Raw genomic sequence first — 20,494 nt, forward strand, 5'->3', positions numbered from 1 at the left:
CAGCAGATGCCTCTCAGCGTTTGCTAAAATGTTAGCTTGAATTTATGAAATGGAAGCAAATGCATTTTACCTTAAGGACTGATAATTTCAAGGAGGGGGAAAACACGAAGAACTCATCCAGGCCTTTTATTTGTAAACAGCGTTTGCCTGCTCCTTCCCTAACCAGAGTGGAAGTGCCCGGTATTTCCCGCTGGCTGCCTGCGGGCCCTCTCCTGCCTGTGAGGACGGGTGCTCCTCGGAGACATCTCAGCCCTCCGACCCCTTTTTGTGAGATGATGAACTAGCATGTCTCACGGGACATTCCTGAGCTTGAGGCCAGTGAGCAACGATGCTGAAACTGTGCTGATAGCTCTTGAAGGGCAGAGAGGCCGGCAAGGACGGCAACAGCCTCACCTGCCCTGCTTTTTCCTTACTTTCAGTAAGTAAATATTTCTCACAAATACACAGCAAATGCCACACAGCACATGTCAGAAAATAAGGACCCGCTCAGGAGGGCTTTTTTAACCAGTAAACTTTATTTATATATAACAACAGTACAAAGTGAGTCCTTGGCTTGCAAAATAGGAGTGTTTCATATTTACAATAGGTACACAATAATATATTAGAATAATAACAAAACCCCCTTTTTCCTTGGAACATTTTTAAATACTTAAACTTTCTTACATTTTTTTCCACAACACTTGTAAAAACAACAAAAAACAGACAATCATCTTAAAAAAAATATAATACAGAACTCCAGTGTGTCAAGTATAATGGGGAGGGGAGGAGCCAGAGAACGATATGGTGGAATGGGTACGGACACCAACCAATTCATTATTCCTGCCAATACACAAGTCCCCTAAAACTGGCATGTGTTTATTTTAAGGAGGGGGGCAGAAGAAATCAGAATCTGTTCCACGGCTGATACCTCTACTTTCTGTGACATTTCTGGGGACTCCAGAAGCTTTAGTACCTGTACATTCCCTTCCCCTTGCTGCTTCCCACCGCTCCTCATAACGGCCCCCAAGGTGCCCTTAACACAGAAACACTCATCAATGAGAAGGAAACTTTACTGCAGTATCTTCTGAAGCTACGAAATAACGTGGCAAAATCAGCTCATCAGCTCATTTACTTTCCGACGGCTCCTCTTTCTGCTGCCCAGTTCATGAGATGGAAACATCTGATGGAGAAGCTGTTGCATAAACTTCCAAGCTTATTTGAAATAGAGGTATTCAAAATCTCAAAGGAAAGGCCATACAGGAGATCTCGGATTTGATTTGGCAGCCTCAGGAGGCCCAGAGAGTTTGGGATATTGGCCATGCAATTGGATGGACCCTGCGGGTCTTCTGAGCGTGTTCTTATGCGCTGCAGGAACGTCTATTTTTTCAGTATTATATTCCACTTTTACAAAGAAAGAAGGAGAGGAATGGGTAACACGGGGGCAAACGGGGATCCGAAGGAACAAGCACACAGACAGTGCCGTGCTCACAGCCCGGCCAAAACCTTCAGCTGCCTTCGAGCTGCTCCCGGTGCAGCCACAGCAGCGACGTCGGTGCGGACGCCCAGGCAAGACAAGGAGCTGCTTTCCCAGCCAGGGAGCAGTCGGTCTGTGCCGTCCCGTGCTGCCCCGCTGCCCCGGCCCCCCGCCCTCCCACCACGGCCCCCAACATGCAGCGAAGCACCCGGGCTGCCGGGCGTGTGCCCGAGACCCAGCGTTTTCTGCTAGGAGCCAGGAAGGTGGAGGCACCGCCCGCAGCTGGGACGCTGGCCCCTGCACCCTGCCTTGCCCAGAGCAGGACCACGGCCCCAGGCTGGGGGTTTCTCCTGGTGAACAGAGGCTCTGCACAAAGCCTTCCAGGCAGCGAAAATCCCTTTGAAGACTGCCCTCCTCTTCCCCTTCAAAACTAATCTGACCACCCTACATTTAAATTGCACATTCAGGGTTGCTCAGCTCAGAAGATCCTGAATGGCACCTTCTTCCCAGTGCACATCGGCATCTTTTACTCCGATATTTCTACACCGAACGTCTAATTAAAAAAAAATCCTGTCCACGTGGATTTGGGTGGCCTCACAGCTGTCACCAGTGCTTTGCCTTCAGCCCCCGACCCGCTGGCCTCGGGCGGAGGCGGGGAGGAGGCCGGGGCGATGCGGGTGTTTGCACTGCAGACACATTCACTACACAGACGGGACTGCTCACCCAGCTCTACCTAGTACGCAACTATATACAACATCGCAGCTCCCTGCGTTATCGGCTTGCGGTTTATCGTACAATTGCAATTCTGAAACAGGATGGCTGAAGCTTTGTGGCATTTTAATGCATCTTTGATGTCAGTTATTTATCCTTCTCGGAATATTTTTTCTTCTCTCCAGGGTACAGTCACTCGTGAGCTTTCCCTGATGTCCCAGCTTATTCAAGTCAGTCTATTTTAGATTCATTTTGTTTGGCGAGCCGAGTCCCCGGACAGGTGAGCTCTGACAGCACTGTGAACTGGATGGAGAAGAGCCAGTGACAGGTGAGAACGCAGCTGGGCTGCTGCCAGGGAACAGGCTGGAGGCACAGGCTTGGACAGGAGCATCGCGGGGACCATGTCGGGAGCTGCTCTGCCCTTTACCAACCTGCTGCCCTGCGGACGGGGCGAGGGCAGCGGGCAGCTCGGTGCTCCTCATCCTCGCTGGCTGCTTGGGACTTCTGGAAACGACCCTGCGCGTAGGTTGTGCCCACCGGAGGAGGGAAGCGCTCCGACCCTTTCCACGCAGACTTAAATGATTCGCAGCGAGGCGCTCGGAGTCAGCAGCGCGCAGGAACGCCACCCCAGAGCTTTAAGCCCTCTTGCTTCTTGTCCTCCACGTGCCCATCCAAACTGTTTCCGACATTATGACATTTTTGGTGAAGTCCAGTTGAAGGTAGGAGAGAGAACACACGTGGGGACGGGCCATTAGGATTTTAAGACAGTGTGTTGAAGGCACTGCTGTGATGAAGGTCTCTGTTGCTACCGCATCGAGCGGCTGCACTCACCATCCCCCCTGTGCCACAGCACCGTGACCCCGCAGGAAGACACCTTATCCTTCGGGGACAAACCTCCCTGACGCTGCCCAGGACGCTGCCCACCAGCACTGAGGCCATGGCAGTGGTTTTGCTTCTCAGTGCTGGTTCCCATGGTTGGGTCTTCACGAGCAGCAGACTGGTCCATGGTGGATCCCACCGGGGCTCCAGCACTTTGGCCATGCTGATCTCTCCTGCTTCCCCCTAAACATAAACTTGTCCTTTATGGCAAAGCGTGGACCACTTGACGTCCACATCCTCTGTACTTTGGTGGGCTGCAGCGTTGTGGTGCTCCACAGCGGGGCTCATGCGGAGACAAGCTTGCCTATAAGTTAGACTCTTGTATATGGGTTTTTAATAAAGGCTTTCAAGGTGGAGAAGCGTTTGATTAGCACCTTGCTCCCCCTTGGAGTGGGTGCTTTGATAGCTCATGAGCAGAAGATTAAATGGAATTATTTAAGCAGTGACACCAGGCAGAGAGATTCCGGAAAATGACGTCTCCCACTTTGATGTCGAAATACCTGAAGTGAAGTGAACTGGAGAATCCAAACACCAACTGGCCTTGTAGGAGGAAGGGGGCAATGAGAGGGATGTGAAATCATTTCATCTAAGGCAAAGTCACTGCCCCCTCCTGACCAAACCTTGAGTCCAGTTTGTTGCAAGTGCGACGAAAATGCCAATTGAGATCTGAGGCGGAATTCCTCTTCCCAAAGGAGTAACTGAAAAGTCGGATTCAAACAGGGCAATAGATTACAAGCACTTTGCTCCAAGGGGATGTGTTGCTTCATTCCATATAATTGCCTGTAAAGATCCATAATTCATGTTGACCCCCACGAGTAGACCCTTGGCAGATTATTTCAGCACGGTGCTGTTCCCCACACCATCCTGCTGACACCTCTTCAGATGAGGGAAGCAGAGATGTTTCTGCTGCTACCCTCGGAAGTCAGTCAAAAGTGTAATAGCTTGCTGGTTTGCAAAGTGCTCCTGCTGCTTTCCCTTTCCTCCTCTGCTCAACTTGCTTCCACAGCACAGAAAATAAACTCGGTTGTCCAACCCTCTCCTTAGAGCTCTGGGGTATTCATGGAATACAGACCCTGCGTTTAGCCAGCTTGGACACGCTGGATTCTTTTAATCCTTGCTCACAAACCAATCCCTCTGGGCTCTGCAACTATTTCTCTTTTTCCCCCTCATCTTTACCTTCCAGGATAATCCCGATTTACGGGCCCTTTCCCAGGCTCCTGCCAGCGGAGGGGGAGAGGCTGCTAAGGGCAAACCAGCCAAGCAGGGCCGGCAGCCCGTCGCACCGCACACGGAGCATCCCGAGCAGGGAGACCTCCCGTGTGCCCCCTCTCCCGCTGCCTGCCCGTGGGGCAACAGGCAGCCAAAACCCACGTGGGAAAGCGACTGGTCAGCGGCATCGCCGCTGGGTCCCTGCAGAACCCACCCTCAGCACTGCCCGACAGACCCGGGGGATGGCTGAGAAAATACTGGGGAAGGGGGAATGACAACATGTTTGCTTATGGGGTGCTCCTGGCCCGATGGTGGAGAGCAGGAGGAGGAAAATAGGCTTAAAAGCAGCTACACAAAAGCCTCTTAAATAGACGTGAAGAAAAGGGGACGAGGAGTCCCTGACTCGGGCAAACACACATTCACCAACACCCAGGTGATGAAAAGCCAGGTCTTTGCTTTGGGCAGTACTCACATTTTGTGAATCCTGCAGAGATAACTATTCAGACTGACATTCAGACACGTTTGGAAACTGGAAAGCATTTGGAGAGCTTTCTTTGGGTTTCAGAGTACCGTAAGAATTTGGTGAACGATCTGAATATGAATACCCAAAACAACGACCACAACTAGACTATAGATCTGGGAATCACTCACATAAGCTGCGTGCCGGATCACTGTGAACAGCAGTGACAGAAACCAGTAAAAAATGAGCCCTGGAGGATTTCACAAGCTGACTCTGCGATCCCCTGTAACACCAGCAGCAAGGAGCAGGGCAGGCTGGCGGCTGCTGCGATGACGGCTCATTCACCACGTCTGTGGCGCTGGGCTCCACGTGCCAGACTTTAACAGGACAACCCAGACATTTGCACGTTTTCTGTCTTTGAAATTCGATTCACTGTGCAGGAGAGGGATCCCTGGGAAGGGAACTCTCCCGATAATGGGCACTACAAATCCTGCTCTGCTTCTCAGTCTCTCTGCCAGCTCTCTTGTGTCTCAGTAAATCCAAGCCCTCCAGTTACAAAGCTCAGGCTGTTGTAAATGTCAAGAACTTATTGCACAAGGTTGATCATTATCATTAGATTTTTTTCCAGAGTATTAACAGGGCCCAGAGAAACTCACAGAAGTGGATTACTAAAAGAAAGTGGACTTGGCATGGCTTTTACTGAACAGTAATTAAAACAACAAGTTTCCTGAGTATTTCTCTCCATGCTTCTCCCCTGTTGCTGGCTCCCCTCAGGACGGCATCTCGAGACCAAAAGCCAGCAGCTCTCCCAGCGCACGGGGAGCCCGTGGGGACCCTCCCGGGCTCTTCTGGGCAGGAACGGTGGAGGAGGGGGATGGATGTGAAAATGGATTTTCCTTCAACACACACTGGCTGCAAACTAAGGTCCCAGTCCAGCACGGCACTGCCTGGGCAGGGCTGAGCAGAGGCTGGGAGCTGTTCTGCTGCCACTGCCAAGCTCATGCAGTCAATACTTGTATTTCCATTAGACCTAATCACCCTGTCCTCCCCACTGCAGCCTGCACAAATATCAATAGTTATTACAGAGAGAAATATTTACAGCGTTCCTTCCCCTCCTGGCGCTCTACAAAGGGACACACATAAGCTTTGGTGTCTTTGAAAGAAATAACACTCACAAACATTTGCCTATCACTGGCCACAAGAACACACGTCGTTGGGGCCAGCAAGGAACTGAATATCACAACGAGACGCCGAGACAGAGACAAGACAGCAGCGCTAGCTGGCCTGTGGAGTGCTGGTTAAGGTTTTCCCTTGCCTAGAGCAAAGATTTCCTTCCCCTCCCCAGTGGAAACACGAGTCATGCACCTGACCCCGGGCGACACGGCGCTGGCAGAGAACCTCAAAGGGAGCCTGTGCTGATCAACTTTGCAAGTCAAACAGAAAAGCAATAAATATCTCATCTCGCTACGTCGAGTCTTTTCAAGTATCGCTCACTGTAAACATTGGGGGTTTGTTGGGTTTTACTGCAAGAAATCAGAGGCGGCTGCCAGAAACCGCCACCAAAACGCAACCGAGGAGGCTTCATCCCAGCTCTGCCCGGCGGGGAGGGGGCCGGCGGCCGCTGCTGCTCAGAGGTACCTGCGGGACCCAGCAAGGTGCCGAGCGCGGCCGGGCCCCACCGTGGCCACCGCTCAGGGCGCTGCCGGGTCACCGTGGTGGCACCGGCGGCCAGCGAGGCGGAACGGGGGTGGGAAAGGGGAAAGCGTTTAAAATCAGATCTCTCCTCGTTCGACAGTAAATGGGATTTAAAAAAAATATATATATATAGACACTATATAAATACATAGATAAAGCTGGATTTCAAGACAGGTTGGATGATCTGATGGTTTTGCAATTCAGGTAAAGTTCCTTCTAGTGCCTATAAGTTACTCAGCCACTGAACTATTTTCTGGCTAAACTGCTATTTTACTTGTGTAAAAAGGTGTGGTGCAAACTTGTGCTCATATTTTTTGTAAGATCCCAAAAAGAAGGAAATTTCCATTTTCCAGACTTTCCAATTGGTGTAAGAGTCCATTCGCAGAACGCCTGAGCCACGTCCTCGGGAGTCTCTCAAGGACAGGATTCAGAGCTGGACCTTGTTGCCAGGATTATCTCTGTGGCTTCTGTGGGTTTTGCTCTATTTCTTTTTTTTTCCTTTTTCTTTTTCTTTTTTTTTAAAAAAAACCTTTAAATAAAGTTTTATTTTCTAATATACATCAAACAATTTTCATGCAAAGCAGCAGTCATGGAGACATCCAGACTTTCCAGGTTCCTTCTTTCCATGTATACTTGAAGAAGTGATCCATCTTGGTTTGACTTTGATTGAGATGCTTTGTTTTTCTTCTCTTCCTGCCTTTTCAAACCGGATCCTGTATGATTTTGAACAGTCAGTCCTTGGGCCAGTCTCTGCTCCCTCCAGAAGAGCCTTGGTATTTATATGTGTCCAGCGCCTTTCTTGCTTGTTCTCCCTCTTAATTCCCGAGAGTCTGGGCAACCCTCTGCCCTTTGCCATCTGTGAGCACCGCAACCTTTCTTCAGCTCTCAATAGACATGGCACCAATAAGTTGCTCTACTTTGTATGCCAGACGCTGCCTACGTGCCTGTTCATCCTGCTCCAAAGCCCCAATGAGCTGGTGCAGAAAAAATAAAAAGGGAGAAAAAAAAAAAAAAAGAGAAAGAAGTCAGTGTGCGAGAGGGGGTGGTAGAGGTGGGTGGGCAGCAAGATGTGAGCAACTTGGCATGTGGATGTGTGAAGCTTAAATAACGGATGGCGAAGCAACGCGACGAGCGCTTTGCCGTGCCGCAGCCGTGCTCACCGATTTGTTGGACCGCTCGGTGCACGTTACCCACACAACACAATCGTTCCCACTCCTATACCTTGGGCTCCACGTTTCTTGTCTCATTTAGCATGAAAGTTATGAGATTTTTAAACCCTAATCGGAAAATAGCTGTGGCATTGTATCACAAATGCATACATGCAATGAAATGACAAAACCCTTCCTTTTAACGGACATAATTGCAAAATAGGTTCTTCTTACACTGAAATGAAGGGGTGGAACAGATGGCGAGAACTTGGTCTCAAGTGATGCATTCATTAAAGGAGCTCTCGCTGCCAGGGATTCTTTGCAAACAGGAGTCTGCGTCACTGCACCATGGGATTTGTACCACGCTGTTCCCAAAAGACAGGGATGTTTCTGGGGAGCTTCACTGGGTCATGACGATTTCCCACTGCATTTAGGAGTGGGCTGCACTGGGCGTATGCCAAGGCTGAGGAATCCAGTTGCTCCCACAACATTTTAGCTCCCAATCCTCCTGGGAAGTGTCCTACACGCACGGCCAGGACCTGAACCTCTTTGTGCGCCAACAGAACAGCAGCCGTGCCAGCTACGGTCGTGCTGCATCAAGGACAAGGTTGGAGGAAGGAGCTCTGGGGTGGCATCGCCTCTGCGCCCGCCCCGGGGGGACACCCACCTCTTCGCTGTACTTGCTGACGTAGGAGTAGATCTCGTTGAGCGCGCTCAGCATGTTGAACTCGGCGGAGTGCAGGCGAGACTGCTCGGCGAGGTAGGCGTTCATGTCCTGGTCGCTGATGGCGGGGAGCTTGGCGATGTCTGCGTAATACCTGCGGGAAGGAAAGGCTGAGCGAGGCCGTGAGGAACACGCAGGCTCAGAATGCCTCTTTTCTTGAGATTTAAACCGAGCTCTGCAGGGAAAAGGACATCATTTTGCTTTATGCTTACATCTAGCAAAACAGGATCCTGGTTTGTAACAAGCTGAAAAGAAGAGCAGCGATGCTCAGCGATGTGCTGCCAGAGCCACCCTCCTGCATCAGCGGCCGCCGAGAGCAAAGCTGCTCAGCACGGGGGGACGGGCAGCACTGGGGCACCCACGCCAGCCCTGCGCCCACGCCGCGGCTGCCCGCGCGCTGCCGCTCACCTCTCCACCCAGCTCTTGTAGCTGGGGATGTCCTTGGCGTACAGCAGCTTGTTGGAGGGCGAATCCTTGCCCAGGCGATGCTCCGAGGTGGAGCAGGAATCCATGAAGGTCTGTGCCACGACGGAGAGGCAGGCGTCCGTGATGCTGCCTTTGTGGATATCGAACACAAACTGGGGGTTTTTGATTACGTTCACCCAGAATCGGAGAGGGAGGCTGCAGGGAAATCAAGAAATAAAAATTAGATGTTAAGACAAAGGCTAGGAAAGGACAGTTGCTGCGGTTTGTGTTCTCAAGCAGAATACAAACGTTGGGAAGTGGCAATAATCTGAATAGGAGCTGGGCCAGGTCCGTCAAACACCAGTTAGCCCAGTGCTGCCCTGATTGCTTGTGATGGGTCCTGCTGCACCCCGGGAGCTGCTCCAGGGTCCTCCTTCACGGGGAGGTGGAGGAGGCGAGAGCCCGGTGGGCTGCAGGTGTCAAGGGTGGGCTGGCTGTGCCAGGGCAGAGACGAGTGGCGTTCAGTGGCACCAGGTGAGCGGCCCCTCGCCGGGCAAGGAGCCCGTTCCACTGGGTTTGTCTGTTCCACCGGGTTTGCCCGTTCCACCGGGTTTGTCCAGCGGGCGGCTGCGGCGCAGGGCTCTCGTCCGGCCGCTCCGCAGTCCAGCACCTGCCAGCGGTGCAGCAGGCATCAGAGCCTTTGTCCCCAAATCCCGAGGCCTTTGCAATCAAAGGGGAATTATTATTCCTTTTTTCTTTGGCTGTATAGCAGGATCAAAAAAACAGCTGCTGCTTTCTATTACCTTTCAAGTCTCGGCTCTCTCTATCCAGCTAGCTGCACTGAAGGCTTCAGCCTTAACTCTTGCCGCACTGCAGGCAGGCAGCTCGGCCACGTCCCCAGCAGCGCCAGCTCCCCTGATCCCACCCTTACCCCAGCTCTCTCTTCCAAGCCCCCCTTTGCATTAACCTGCTCCAGTGGCATAAGCCTTCTCCCATCTCCCCACCAAAATTCCCTTTCTGGGAATGCTGCAGCTGACTGAAGTGCTCAGCAGAGCTTATTCTGAGACCAAATTTTTGCCCTTTTCCTGAGCCCCCCAGGGCAGAAGGAAGGACCAGGGCTCGTGTTCTGATGGCTCTGGCAGACCAAACTCTGCCAGTTGACACTTTCTTTTTTATTGCTTTAAGAAGTCTCATCTTTTTTTTTGTGATTCTAGAGTTTTTATCCTAATAACTCCTTCTAAGGCTTTAAATAAATTGTTTTTAGCTTCCCACAGCCTTAGCAGGGAACTCAGCTTTTGCAGCCGTGGTGATTAGAGGCCTTTTAAACCACGAGGGACTTGGGGGAAAATACAAAAATCTTCAGGGAGCAACGATTTGTTGTGCTTTTTTCTCTTCCTCGCAGAGGTAAATTTCTAACCTATGGAGCTTTTAATCCTAAAATAACAGCAGAGGCAGAGACGTGAGAGCTTCCATTGTTTGGAGAAGGCTGGACCGGGCTGCAGTCCATGTCGGCCGCACGCGGGGCTGGCTCCTTCCCCCCTCGCCACGTCCTCCCGCTGCTCCACCTGCTGCCCGAAGCGATGGGGAAGGTGCAGCCGCTCACTGAGCTCTCCCCTGCCAGCCCACGCCAGCATCCACGCCACAGCGGCTGTGCAGGCAGGGTGGTGCAGGCAGGGCAGTGCAGGCAGGGAGCTCTACCAGACCAGCTCTGCAAAGTCAGCAATTTCCAAAGTCCAGGTGTGTGGATCTACAGCCCAAGGCCAGCGCCCAGCTCCCAGCCAGGTGGAGGACTCGGGGATAGCTGGGCTCCTGATTTAACACTGCGCCGGGGTTTCGGCTCGTGTGTGCACGGGGGTGGCACGAACCAGGATCAAACCCACTGCCACATCTGCACAGGGCAGCAGCGGTGAGAATGGTCAGTGTGAGGTTAATGGTTGGACTAGATGATCTTCAAGGTCTTTTCCAACCGAGATGATTCTGTGATTCTGTGAAAAGCATTAGCATGGCCTCATGCTTTGGAGCTACGGGACGTGGTTATTCCCAGCCTTCCCAAAGCTCTTCTCCATCTCTGCTCTTCCCCAGGACACAGACAATTGCTCAATACTCAGGTCTGCCTCCCCTTCCACCCTCCTCCTCCACGCTTACCAATTGCTCTTCCACGTGTGCCTGACGTCGGTGTCGTGGATGCCGTGCTTATCCGCCTGCTCATCCAAAAAATCGAACATGTACTTGATGGCGAGCGGGAGCGCGCTGCCGCGGTGCACGGTGCTGAACAGCGTCTCAAACAAGTCGTCCACAAATTTCTGCAGCGTACCCTAATGGGAACAGCGACCGAGAAGGTGAAGGGGGGGATGGGTGCCTGCTTGGCCAAGCAGCGGTGGCAGGAGGGGACGCCAGATGGTGTCACCAGCCCTGCGCAGCCCCGCAAAGTGCCGCCACGGACCCCACAGGAGTGAGCAAGGTCGGGGGTTTACGAACACCGACTGCGCTGCTGGAGGACCCTGGGGGAATGCTCCAGCCTCAGCTACTCACGGCTGCACTTACTCTTTATTTCTACCCTGAAACAATTTCTTTTGCTTTCAAAAGCAAATCTGCGTTATCTACAGCGATGAACACACAGTGAAAGGCAGGAAAACTCTCTCTCGCCAAGGAAACTGGTTAAATATTTACAGGCACTGCTGCGTCTCTCCAACTCTTTGTGTTTTAATACCGCACAGAAGAATGAAATATTGCAGCAATCACCCTGCAGAGTGAGGAAATCTGGGCTGTGTTTCTACCACTGCTCCAGGAGCCACCCAAGCCCCAGGGCCCAGGAAGGCCTGATGGGGACAGTCCCCGCCCTGGGAGCTGGGCATCATTAGGGGCAGCACAGGCCCCCTGGCAAGTGTCGAGAGGGACCTTCCTATGCATTTTCCAAGCAAATTTAGCACACGGCAGTTACCTTTGTAGCTAACAGCCTGGTCAGGTAGATCTCAGACACCATCTTACTGCCCCGGTCTCCTTCCTTCTGGTCTCCGTGGTCGTGGTTTTTGACCAAGTGCCAGACCTTGACCCCGCTCTCCAGGTCAGGGGTGATCATGGGGGCCCGGGAGCGCAGGCTGTCGGGGCTGCCAGTGTAGCGGAAGGTGGAGTCTGAACGACGGGAAGAGAAGTCAGTCATGCTCAAAGCAAACCCCTTTTTCATTTAATTGTCTCTTCTTGGTGATCCCACCACGCTCACTAATGACAAAATCATCTGCACTGGCTTTTTTATGGTGTAATGAAATGTAGTACCACCCGGGCACCAACAAAATTTGAGTGTTTACCAAAGGTACGTGTTGGTCTTTGCTGAACAGAGTCCCTCAGACTCGAGCCTTTCTGTTTTCACACTCAGACATGGGACTTTTCTGCTCCATTCACATCCTCTACTTATGTGAACTCAATAATACAGGTCCACACAAGATTCCTCCATGAGTTACAGCTCACGCGCATTAACCCTGGGCACCAGTTCCTGCGGCACTGGAGTCCTGATGCCAGCATTTTGTAAATAATAACAAGCTGCCCAGCTCAACCAGCACAAAGGGCAGAAGAAACTGCTGTTCTTGTCCTTGAGGCTTTCATTACAGCAACAAGGGCTCATGCTGAGCACTGACTGCAGAGCCTGAGGCCAGTCCTGCATCCCAGCCTCCCTGCTGTCCCTGCCTCTGCCCTCCTCCCGGCAGGGAAAGGGGAGCTCAAAGGGAAGCAGACAAAGGTTTTTCCCTTAATTGCTCAGAAATCATGGAGGGATGTGAGATCTATTTAACTTCCCAAAGAATGTGCCTCCCTGGATCCCATCCACGGTGTCTTCAAGCTGAGACATGGGGCTGAGTAGCACAAACATGCATTGTTGGGTTTTTTCTTCTCACTAAATTTCTTTGTTCTCTGGGAACCTCGTGCATTTTCTCAAGTTTAGCCTCCAGTTCGCAGCTCACCCTCCTCATCGAGAGTAAGGGGATCAATCACAAATCAGCCAAGGGAAATATGCAAGTCATTACCAAACTAGCTAGATTTTCATCTCTGATTAAGGCTTAGATAAATGAGTACTCCAACTGATGTAATTAAGGAGACAGACAGGGGGACAGCTAGGGAAGCATCTAGTAATTCTATTTTTAAACATAGCTCTGTACTGATATATAACGGGGGAAGTAAATAAGTATCTCATTTAAATTCTGTCTGCACAATTAGAAATATTAATCTTAACATGAGCAATGATGATAGTTCATACTGGGAGTTTGCAAAAGCTTTTCCATCTGACATAGATCAATGAGCACTGAGGACTCAGGTTGTGTGACCCAGTCTTGTTTTTTCCATGCCCTGAAGCGCGGGAAGTGCTGGGCACGCGGGTGGACTGCACCTCGCAGGGAGAAATGCCTTTTCTCCTGGCTTTTGCCTAAAGACTCTCCTGTGGGTGGCTCCTCAGAACCCTTGCTTGAGAAAAAAACCCATTATTTTGGGAGCTATAAACAAGAGAAGGAGACGGGTTTGTCAGGAGACCTCTCATTTGTAAAACACTCTGTAAAACGCAAGATAATGAAGGATCAGCGTATTAAGAGATTTTGCCACTGCTGCCTTTTATGGAAGTATATTATTACTATTATGGTGGATTTAGTGCTATAAATGCACACCTGGCACCTTGCAAACTCATTCACTCAGGCTGCAGCGTCTTCAGGGACCCTCTGTGAAGTGCCAAGCCCCGCTATTATGCAAATAACAAATTCCCAGGTGTGCGCAGCCAAGCACGCTGAGTTAAGATTGCTGTTACCCATTTTTGACCCATTAGCTAAGAATTCGGGATCCTCCACTTCGAGAAGAAAGAGGTGAAGGAAGCAGTCTCTTCTCTCATGCAGCCCCTCTTTGTGCAAGGGACACAAAGCTGCTTTCCTGCAGCGGGAGCCCCACGGCTGCTCCGTAGCACCCATCCATCCCCTCTGAGCCTAAACCCTTTCCCCGGGCTCTTCCAAGACCACATTTCCAAGGGCTGCTCACATGCTTGGCATTTCCTTTTCCTTCCTCTCAGCTTCTCTGGTCTTTTTGCTGTTCTGCTCATAGATGGAAAAGCCTTTGCAAAAAACCATTAGCCAAGGACATTTTTCTGTCTGACACGTGAATGTACTTTCGTTTTGGCTGACGTGGTGTGGTTCTTCGGAGGAAGCTGCTGCTTTTTCCCCACCTAATTCCCTTAAGGTGTTGCTTTCCTGCAACAAAGGCAGCTTCAATACCCGCCCCATCAGATAATTCCCCTGTAAAGGTGTGAGCTGCACGACATGGTGGTGCTGTGCAGCAGGAGCGATGTCCAGTCACCATCCATGAGCCACTGTGTGCCGGCACTTAACTGCTTCTTACCGTATCTACTGATAGACGTCCGGGATATACTGGCAGAGGCAGGAATATTGTAGGAGGAGGTTTGTTTGGGAACGAGAGCCACGACTGAGCGGTCTGATACCTGGGGAGGCAAAGGGGGAGAAGAAATGATGACTGAGATCCACTGTCCGCACTGCGATCGCCGGCTGCTCACGCTGCAAACGCAGGTTACAGAATTCCCAGGCTGGGCAGGGAGCTGCCGGCACAGCACGGCGGGGCCGAGGGCACCGGGACCAACCCTGCCAGCCAGCCCCTGCCCAGACGCGCTCCCGGCCCGGCCGAGCTCTGTGCTGGGTCAGCAGCAGCTCTACAGCAAGGGACTGAAGGAAAGGAGTGATAAATCAAAAGACGTATTGAAGATGTTTTTGGTCGTCCTGATTTAAGATTACGTTTTATCCAATAAAAATGAGAATCTCAAGAATTGTTGTGATCCAATTAAAGTAACAATGCAGAGGGAATAAAACGGCTATAATAACGTTATGGACCATAAAACATTCCTATTAAACCATTTTTTATTTTAGCAATTTTTACGAACTTTAAAAGTTTGATTTACAGCTGAGCAAGTCATAAAGCCATCTTTCAGGGTATTAAATTGTCAGTCCCTCTACTGCACCAGAGAAGGAATTAAATGCTGGGAAGTCAAACTATAAATGAACATTAGTGCTAACAAGATTTTGTTACAGCAGATTTTAGTAGCCATGTTTAATTTTATCCTCCCTATAAATCTAGTAGTTGCTGGAAGTTTTTTAACTTATTTCCCTTAATTAAGAATCTGCAGGTTTCCAGGGAACGGGCCTGAGTGTCTTTTAATTGTGAACTCATGGCCCGTGGTGCAGCACGGCATGGGAGCAGAGTGCGGAGTCACCGCATCTCGCTGGCTGATGGACCCGCCAGGGCCCAGCCAACACGTTAGAGGAGCTGCACAAAAGAAATTGCTTTTGGGGCTAAGTCCTCCATTATTTGCCAGGAGCCCTGCGAGAGACTCGGCACCATCCCTACGCATGGGTAAGCCCCAGGGTAGCAGTTGGATTTTGCCCCCCCCCAAGCATCTCCTCGCACGATCAGCAGAAAGGGTGTTAGTACAACGTCTGCCGCTGCGAGGTGACCTGAGCACAGCGATCTTCGCTGACTTCAAGGCTTTGGGTTCCATTCAGATGAAAGGTTTCATGTAAATGTGAGTTATTATTATTGCTAGTGATAGCGGACATAATAGTCACTTGTGTTTCACAGTACAAAAGTGAGATATTTCTAAGCAAAACACTTCAAACACCTCTGTTATTTCCTCTTCTGCTCCTGCCTCACTTCATCCAATTTATTAAGTCAATGGAAGAAACTATCAGTGGTGATATTATTTTCTTGGGCTGTTATCAGCTGCCACTTCAGTTCAATGTCACAGGGGAGAAACCCGAGTGTGCCGGCAGCCCAGGGTGCTCCCGCCGAGGCAGCAGCCCCCCGCCTGCCATGCCGGGATCTGTTGCCACCAAGGCTGTGGTTAACTGGGAGAGAGGCATTAAAAATTCCACACACACACACACACAGAGCACTCTCACTCTCTAAATTTTGGGTCGAATGGCTCTTGTCAGCTAAAAAATACCAGCGTGCAAATTAGCATCAGATGTAACACACATTCGTTTCCCATCTTGCTCTGCTGTTGCCACACTCCCATAAAACCCCAGAGACGCCTGCGAAGCTGGCTGGCTGTTTTACAACTTTATAAATATTCTGATTCTTCTACAAGCTGGAAACATGCTGCACAAAACACCTTAAAGAAAAATAAAACCTGGAGCCGGGAGAGCAGCAGCAGAGAAGCCCAGACAATAATACTGCATTTGCGTGGGGTAGTGAGGATGCAGTGAGGATGCCAGCTCCACGTCCACACCACCCTCGGCTCCTAAGTCTCATTTTCCACACAAATCTTCCCTCTCTGCTTCTAATTTTTCATTTAAAATAGTTTTTTTGTCTCTCGGCCCTTCCAGACTCACAGTGGCTGACAGGTATTCATGCTCTGCTGCCTCGGAGTTAACCCTGCATGAGCCATTGTAAATCATTTGATATTAAATTCAGTGTTTCATTTTTCTTGAGTAAAGCCATGCAGGGTGAGACTTTCCTATGGAGCTTAATAGGCATGAAACCAAAAGGATACTACACAAATGTAATACAATTCCTTTCAATATGGTTTAAAAGCTCCAGAGAATTTAACAAAGAATTACACCTATTTAACCAATACATCTATTTTTATAAATGAAGAAATAAGCAGCAGGAATACAGTTCTCTATATAATTCTATAAAGTGGTTCAAAAACGTTACAGAAAGATTAATATTTCTTTTTAAATCCAATCTGGCTTTTGCATGCAAAGGCTTCCCATGAAAAATACATTTTATTGGCTGATGCACATATATGTTGTATTTTTATCATCCTAAACATGTAGAAAACAAATGTAATAGTGTCAAAATCCAGCAGCCAAGCGTGGAGCTGAGAAACTCTTGGAATTAAATCACTGTCCTCTGCAGAGCCTCCCCACCCTGGCCCGGAGCACGGCGAGCAGGAGGAGGCTGGTTTGGTCCCTGGCAGGAGTCGGAACCCGGGAGCTGCCGGGAACGGGGCTGCGCAGCAAACGGACCCCAGAGATCAGGAGCAGGGGCACGGCGGCGAGGACCGGGCAGGTTCTGGGCTGTGCCTCAGCGCTTGCTCCCAGGTAACAGCACCGCTCCGAAAGACCAGAGTGCCCGGGGTTATCGGATGGAAACGTGGGCTGCACGTCCCCAGTCACTGCCTGCAAAGCCGGAGATCACTTTGCCTTCAGACCAGAATAAAGACAAGACAGCTCTGAATAAAAGATGGAGATAGCTTTACAGAGCTGGCTTTTATTTTTTCCGGAAATTTAGAAATCATGGGCACTAGTCCTCTAGAAGCTGGAGGAATCTAGATTTCATTTTTATGGCTTGAACCACATCTGTTTTATATGTAACACTCCTGTTAAAATGGTGAGGCAGCAGTGCTTGAAACTCAAATGATTTTATACCCTTTTCTAAGCTCTGCCTTTGCCCACATATTTGTTTTACTGTGTAGTCCTGGAGCATCTGTATTTTTGATACCTAATAAAAACATTTATTACTCAAACAGAGAAAAAACCTGGTAGGAATAAAAAAAAAAAATACTGCTGTTTGTTTTTGGCAAAAGCCCTGCCATGACAAGATTTCTGTTGCAGTGCAGAGAACTTGGCTTCTTTTTATGGCTGAAACAGCTCTGCCGGGCTGCGCAGAGCTCAGGCCAGCGCTGGGGGAGGCACGTGCAACTGCTACCTGTTCAGATGTTTGGCAGCAAACTTCTACTTTGTTCCACAGCAAAACTGACATTCAAATGGCAGGAATAGCTGCAACATCTTGAGTGCTGCAAGGATTTTGTTTATTTTAAGGGTAAACTTGTGGCTCAGATTTTCCCACAGGCACTAAAATGAAAGTACTCCCTCCCCTCGCACCCAACACGCATCAGACAAACACACATTTCACTTGTGACTTCCTTAAGATGACTTTTAAAGATTAAGGCATAGCAAAGTCTCGCTGCTTCCCTGCATGTTGGTTAATCCCTTGCAACTGTCAGGTAAAACAGACTTTAGAAACAATGGAATTCATCTACACAACTCCTATGACATTTAACGGTAATCTCTGCTTAAATCCTTCGGGCTGCTTGGAAAAGCTGACCCTTGAGGGGCTTTTTTACATGCACTTCGCATATTTATGCCGTTCTCTCTGCCTCGCTCCTTGATTATATGTCTCCCGTCAATACTGGCTCACATTCAACTTACCCAGCATGAGTCACGCTGATGGACTTGAGATGGTGTGTAAACAGGGGAAGATGCCAGATTAAATACTAAACACTTCTGTGTAGGTAGTGATGGGCAGTAGTAGGTTACAGATCTCAATTAATGCAGTTATCCTCTGCTGCAGACAGGCTTTGAGTAAAAGCCTTTGATTCTCTTTAACCAAACCTTCCTTAGCTCTGTCTTTACCTCTCTTTCCCTATTTCGCACACCATAAGAAGCCCTTTCCAACACGTGCACACCTGTCCAGGGCAGCCTGGGCTGGGCTGGGCCACGCGTGCTGTAAAAGCTAAAGATGCCAACAATTTCCTAGGTCACCTCGCCCACCGTGGCCGATGCACAATAGAGCATCTTCACTGCCTGGCTTCGTTTTATATGACTTTAGTGGCAAAACTCCTCTATTACTTGGCTTGGAAGACTAGGCCTGGGACTTAGGAGGTTTGATGTCACTGTCAAGAAGCAGCTCTTGATATTCACCTTTTCTTGACCTGGCCTCACCCCGCCCCGCAGCACTCCCTCGATGTCTCAGCCCCCCACGCGAAGACCCGAGCCCCACGGGCCATCCCTCCCCGGGCCCCACATCTCCAGCAGCGGCAGCTCAGCCCTTGCCACTGCTCCCTCTATCTCGCTAGCACGGCTGGTGGGTTTAATTTAGCCAATTTTCAACTCTGCTAGTTTCTTTAAGATCCATGTCAAGGTTGCTTTCCCATGTAATGTGTAAGCACATTGAACCCTTCTGGTTTATCATACAAACGTGACCTCCCTGTCTGTCTTGGTAGACGAGATACTTGGGAATTAAATTTCTGCTTTTCTTCCCTCCTAGCAGCTTTCTGGGAGCTGTCTGCTGGGGCTGTTTTCTTACCTGATAATGCATCAAGGTGTTCAAGCGCTTCCAATCTCCTTCAATCTTGGTGGTGATATCTTCATCTTGCAGGACCACACGAGCTATCCGGCCCTGCCGCCACTCTGTGGGAGAGGCAAAAACCAGGTCAGAGAGGGAAAAGGCACTAACAGGCTCTAACCACTTCTGGCCCAAGTAACTACTGGACAGCAGAGCCTGTAGAAAAGCCTATCTCCCAGGAAGGGGCACCCAGAGACAGCTAAATTCTCAGCAGAGTGAAGGAGGCTTCAGGAATCATCTGCTCTGTGGTCAACGGACAATTAGCTGATCCCACAGAGCTCAAAACCTATTCAGCAGGAGCAGTGCCCGTGCTTTCCGGGGGCAGAAACACGTATGGTGTTGTGCAGCCTGAGCTCTAGTTTTCCAGCTCTGCAAAACCCACCAAGAATCACTGATCAACCTCTCTGATCTTGTCCCTCCTGTGAGGCAGGGAAGCTCCTACCCAGGTCCATGTCAACAGCTCTTGGTCTTTGAGAATAGGGGACGTTTTTGTATACTGCATCGAGGATCTTCTCCTTGACTTGAGTGATGGTATCACAGTTCAGCACCTTCACAGGGATCTCTGGACTGTTCTCATTATCCGGATTCACACAGTTTAGGATCTGGAAGGGAAGGAGAACCACACCATGCTCTAAAGGGCTTTAGACAAGCACCCAGGAGAACTGTAACCAGATGTACAACAACCTGTTATCATAAAAAACCTCACTGCATCCCTAATTGCATCACTGCTGCTGCATCTCGTGTATCTTTATAACAATTACTAAGATAGGAGCCCTGGAGGTCCATTTTCATTTGCTAGAGGGAGGGCAATGCTCAAGGTGCAGGGAGATAAAACATTCCCCTCAAGTCCTGCCTTTCAAAACCTTAGCTCAGGGTTTTTGTACCTGCGAATCAGGGACACAGTTGGCTTGGGGACAGGCCTAGTAGCAAGAGGCTTTATTGCACTGGCAACGCTTATGCTTCATGGTAGTGTTCTAATCACTGACCTAAAGGTCAGAACAGCTCGTGCCCAAGTAGGGAGGACAGAAGCAATTCAGTGGCAGCTTCTACAACAATCACTCTCGCTCACCAGAGTCTTGTACTCGATCTGCTGCCGGATCAGCTTGTCCTCACTGAGGGAGTAACGGGCTTCTCCTGTGATGGCATCAATCGGACCTTTCTCCATCTGTTGCTTGATGGCACAGTAGAGCATGAAGAGTGGCTCTCCAGCACATTCCTACACAACGAGACAGAGAGCAAACCTAACACAGAGGTGAAGGTGCATCTCCTCCGGGGCCACTGGCCTGCACACAGGTTTTGCACATGATCCTTTTCAGCAGAGCCATAGTCTCAATCTTTTGCACATGTGCAATCCAGGCTCGGCCCCCAGCAGCTCCTGAACAGGACAGCCAAAACCACGAGCTCCATGGCTCAACGGGTATGTTGTCTTTGGCTTGGTAAATCTCTACTGAATCTGTATGGCTGTAAAAAATGGAATTTGAGACCTTGATCTTATTGTTCACTCCCATGGAGCAAATTCTGTGGGGTTTCCAAAACCACAAATAAAGTTAAAAAATATGGAAGCCCAGGCACGGAGATGTAAGTGAGAATTTCTCCTAAGTACTAAAGAGGTGCAACAGAAACTCCATTACACGAGAATTACACCAGGCGATCTGAGGGTTGAAGCAAGCTGAGCATGGAGGCTGTGACAGCTTGACTCAGCCCCT

General features: G+C 50.0%; 1 protein-coding gene across 2 annotated transcripts in view; it reads right to left on the reverse strand.

Moving 5' to 3' along the window:
- Positions 1 to 493: 493 nt before the first annotated feature.
- Positions 494 to 20,494, reverse strand: part of PLXNA2 (plexin A2) — a 175,191-nt gene continuing 155,190 nt past the window's right edge. Inside the window, exons 24-32 of one of the 2 annotated variants that reach the window (XM_074850385.1) lie at positions 19,858 to 20,004; positions 19,231 to 19,390; positions 18,750 to 18,853; positions 14,049 to 14,148; positions 11,626 to 11,816; positions 10,830 to 10,999; positions 8,688 to 8,900; positions 8,223 to 8,373; positions 494 to 7,381 (exon numbers count right to left, since the gene is read on the reverse strand). In XM_074850385.1, coding sequence (XP_074706486.1) covers positions 7,286 to 7,381; positions 8,223 to 8,373; positions 8,688 to 8,900; positions 10,830 to 10,999; positions 11,626 to 11,816; positions 14,049 to 14,148; positions 18,750 to 18,853; positions 19,231 to 19,390; positions 19,858 to 20,004 — 1,332 coding nt within the window. In that variant the 3' untranslated portion in view covers positions 494 to 7,285. Of the gene's footprint in view, positions 7,382 to 8,222; positions 8,374 to 8,687; positions 8,901 to 10,829; positions 11,000 to 11,625; positions 11,817 to 14,048; positions 14,149 to 18,749; positions 18,854 to 19,230; positions 19,391 to 19,857; positions 20,030 to 20,494 lie in introns of those variants that run through there. The other variant, XR_012626410.1, reaches the window with a different exon arrangement.

This window comes from Strix aluco, chromosome 25 (genome assembly GCF_031877795.1).
Source record: "Strix aluco isolate bStrAlu1 chromosome 25, bStrAlu1.hap1, whole genome shotgun sequence".
Classification (NCBI taxonomy): domain Eukaryota; kingdom Metazoa; phylum Chordata; class Aves; order Strigiformes; family Strigidae; genus Strix; species Strix aluco.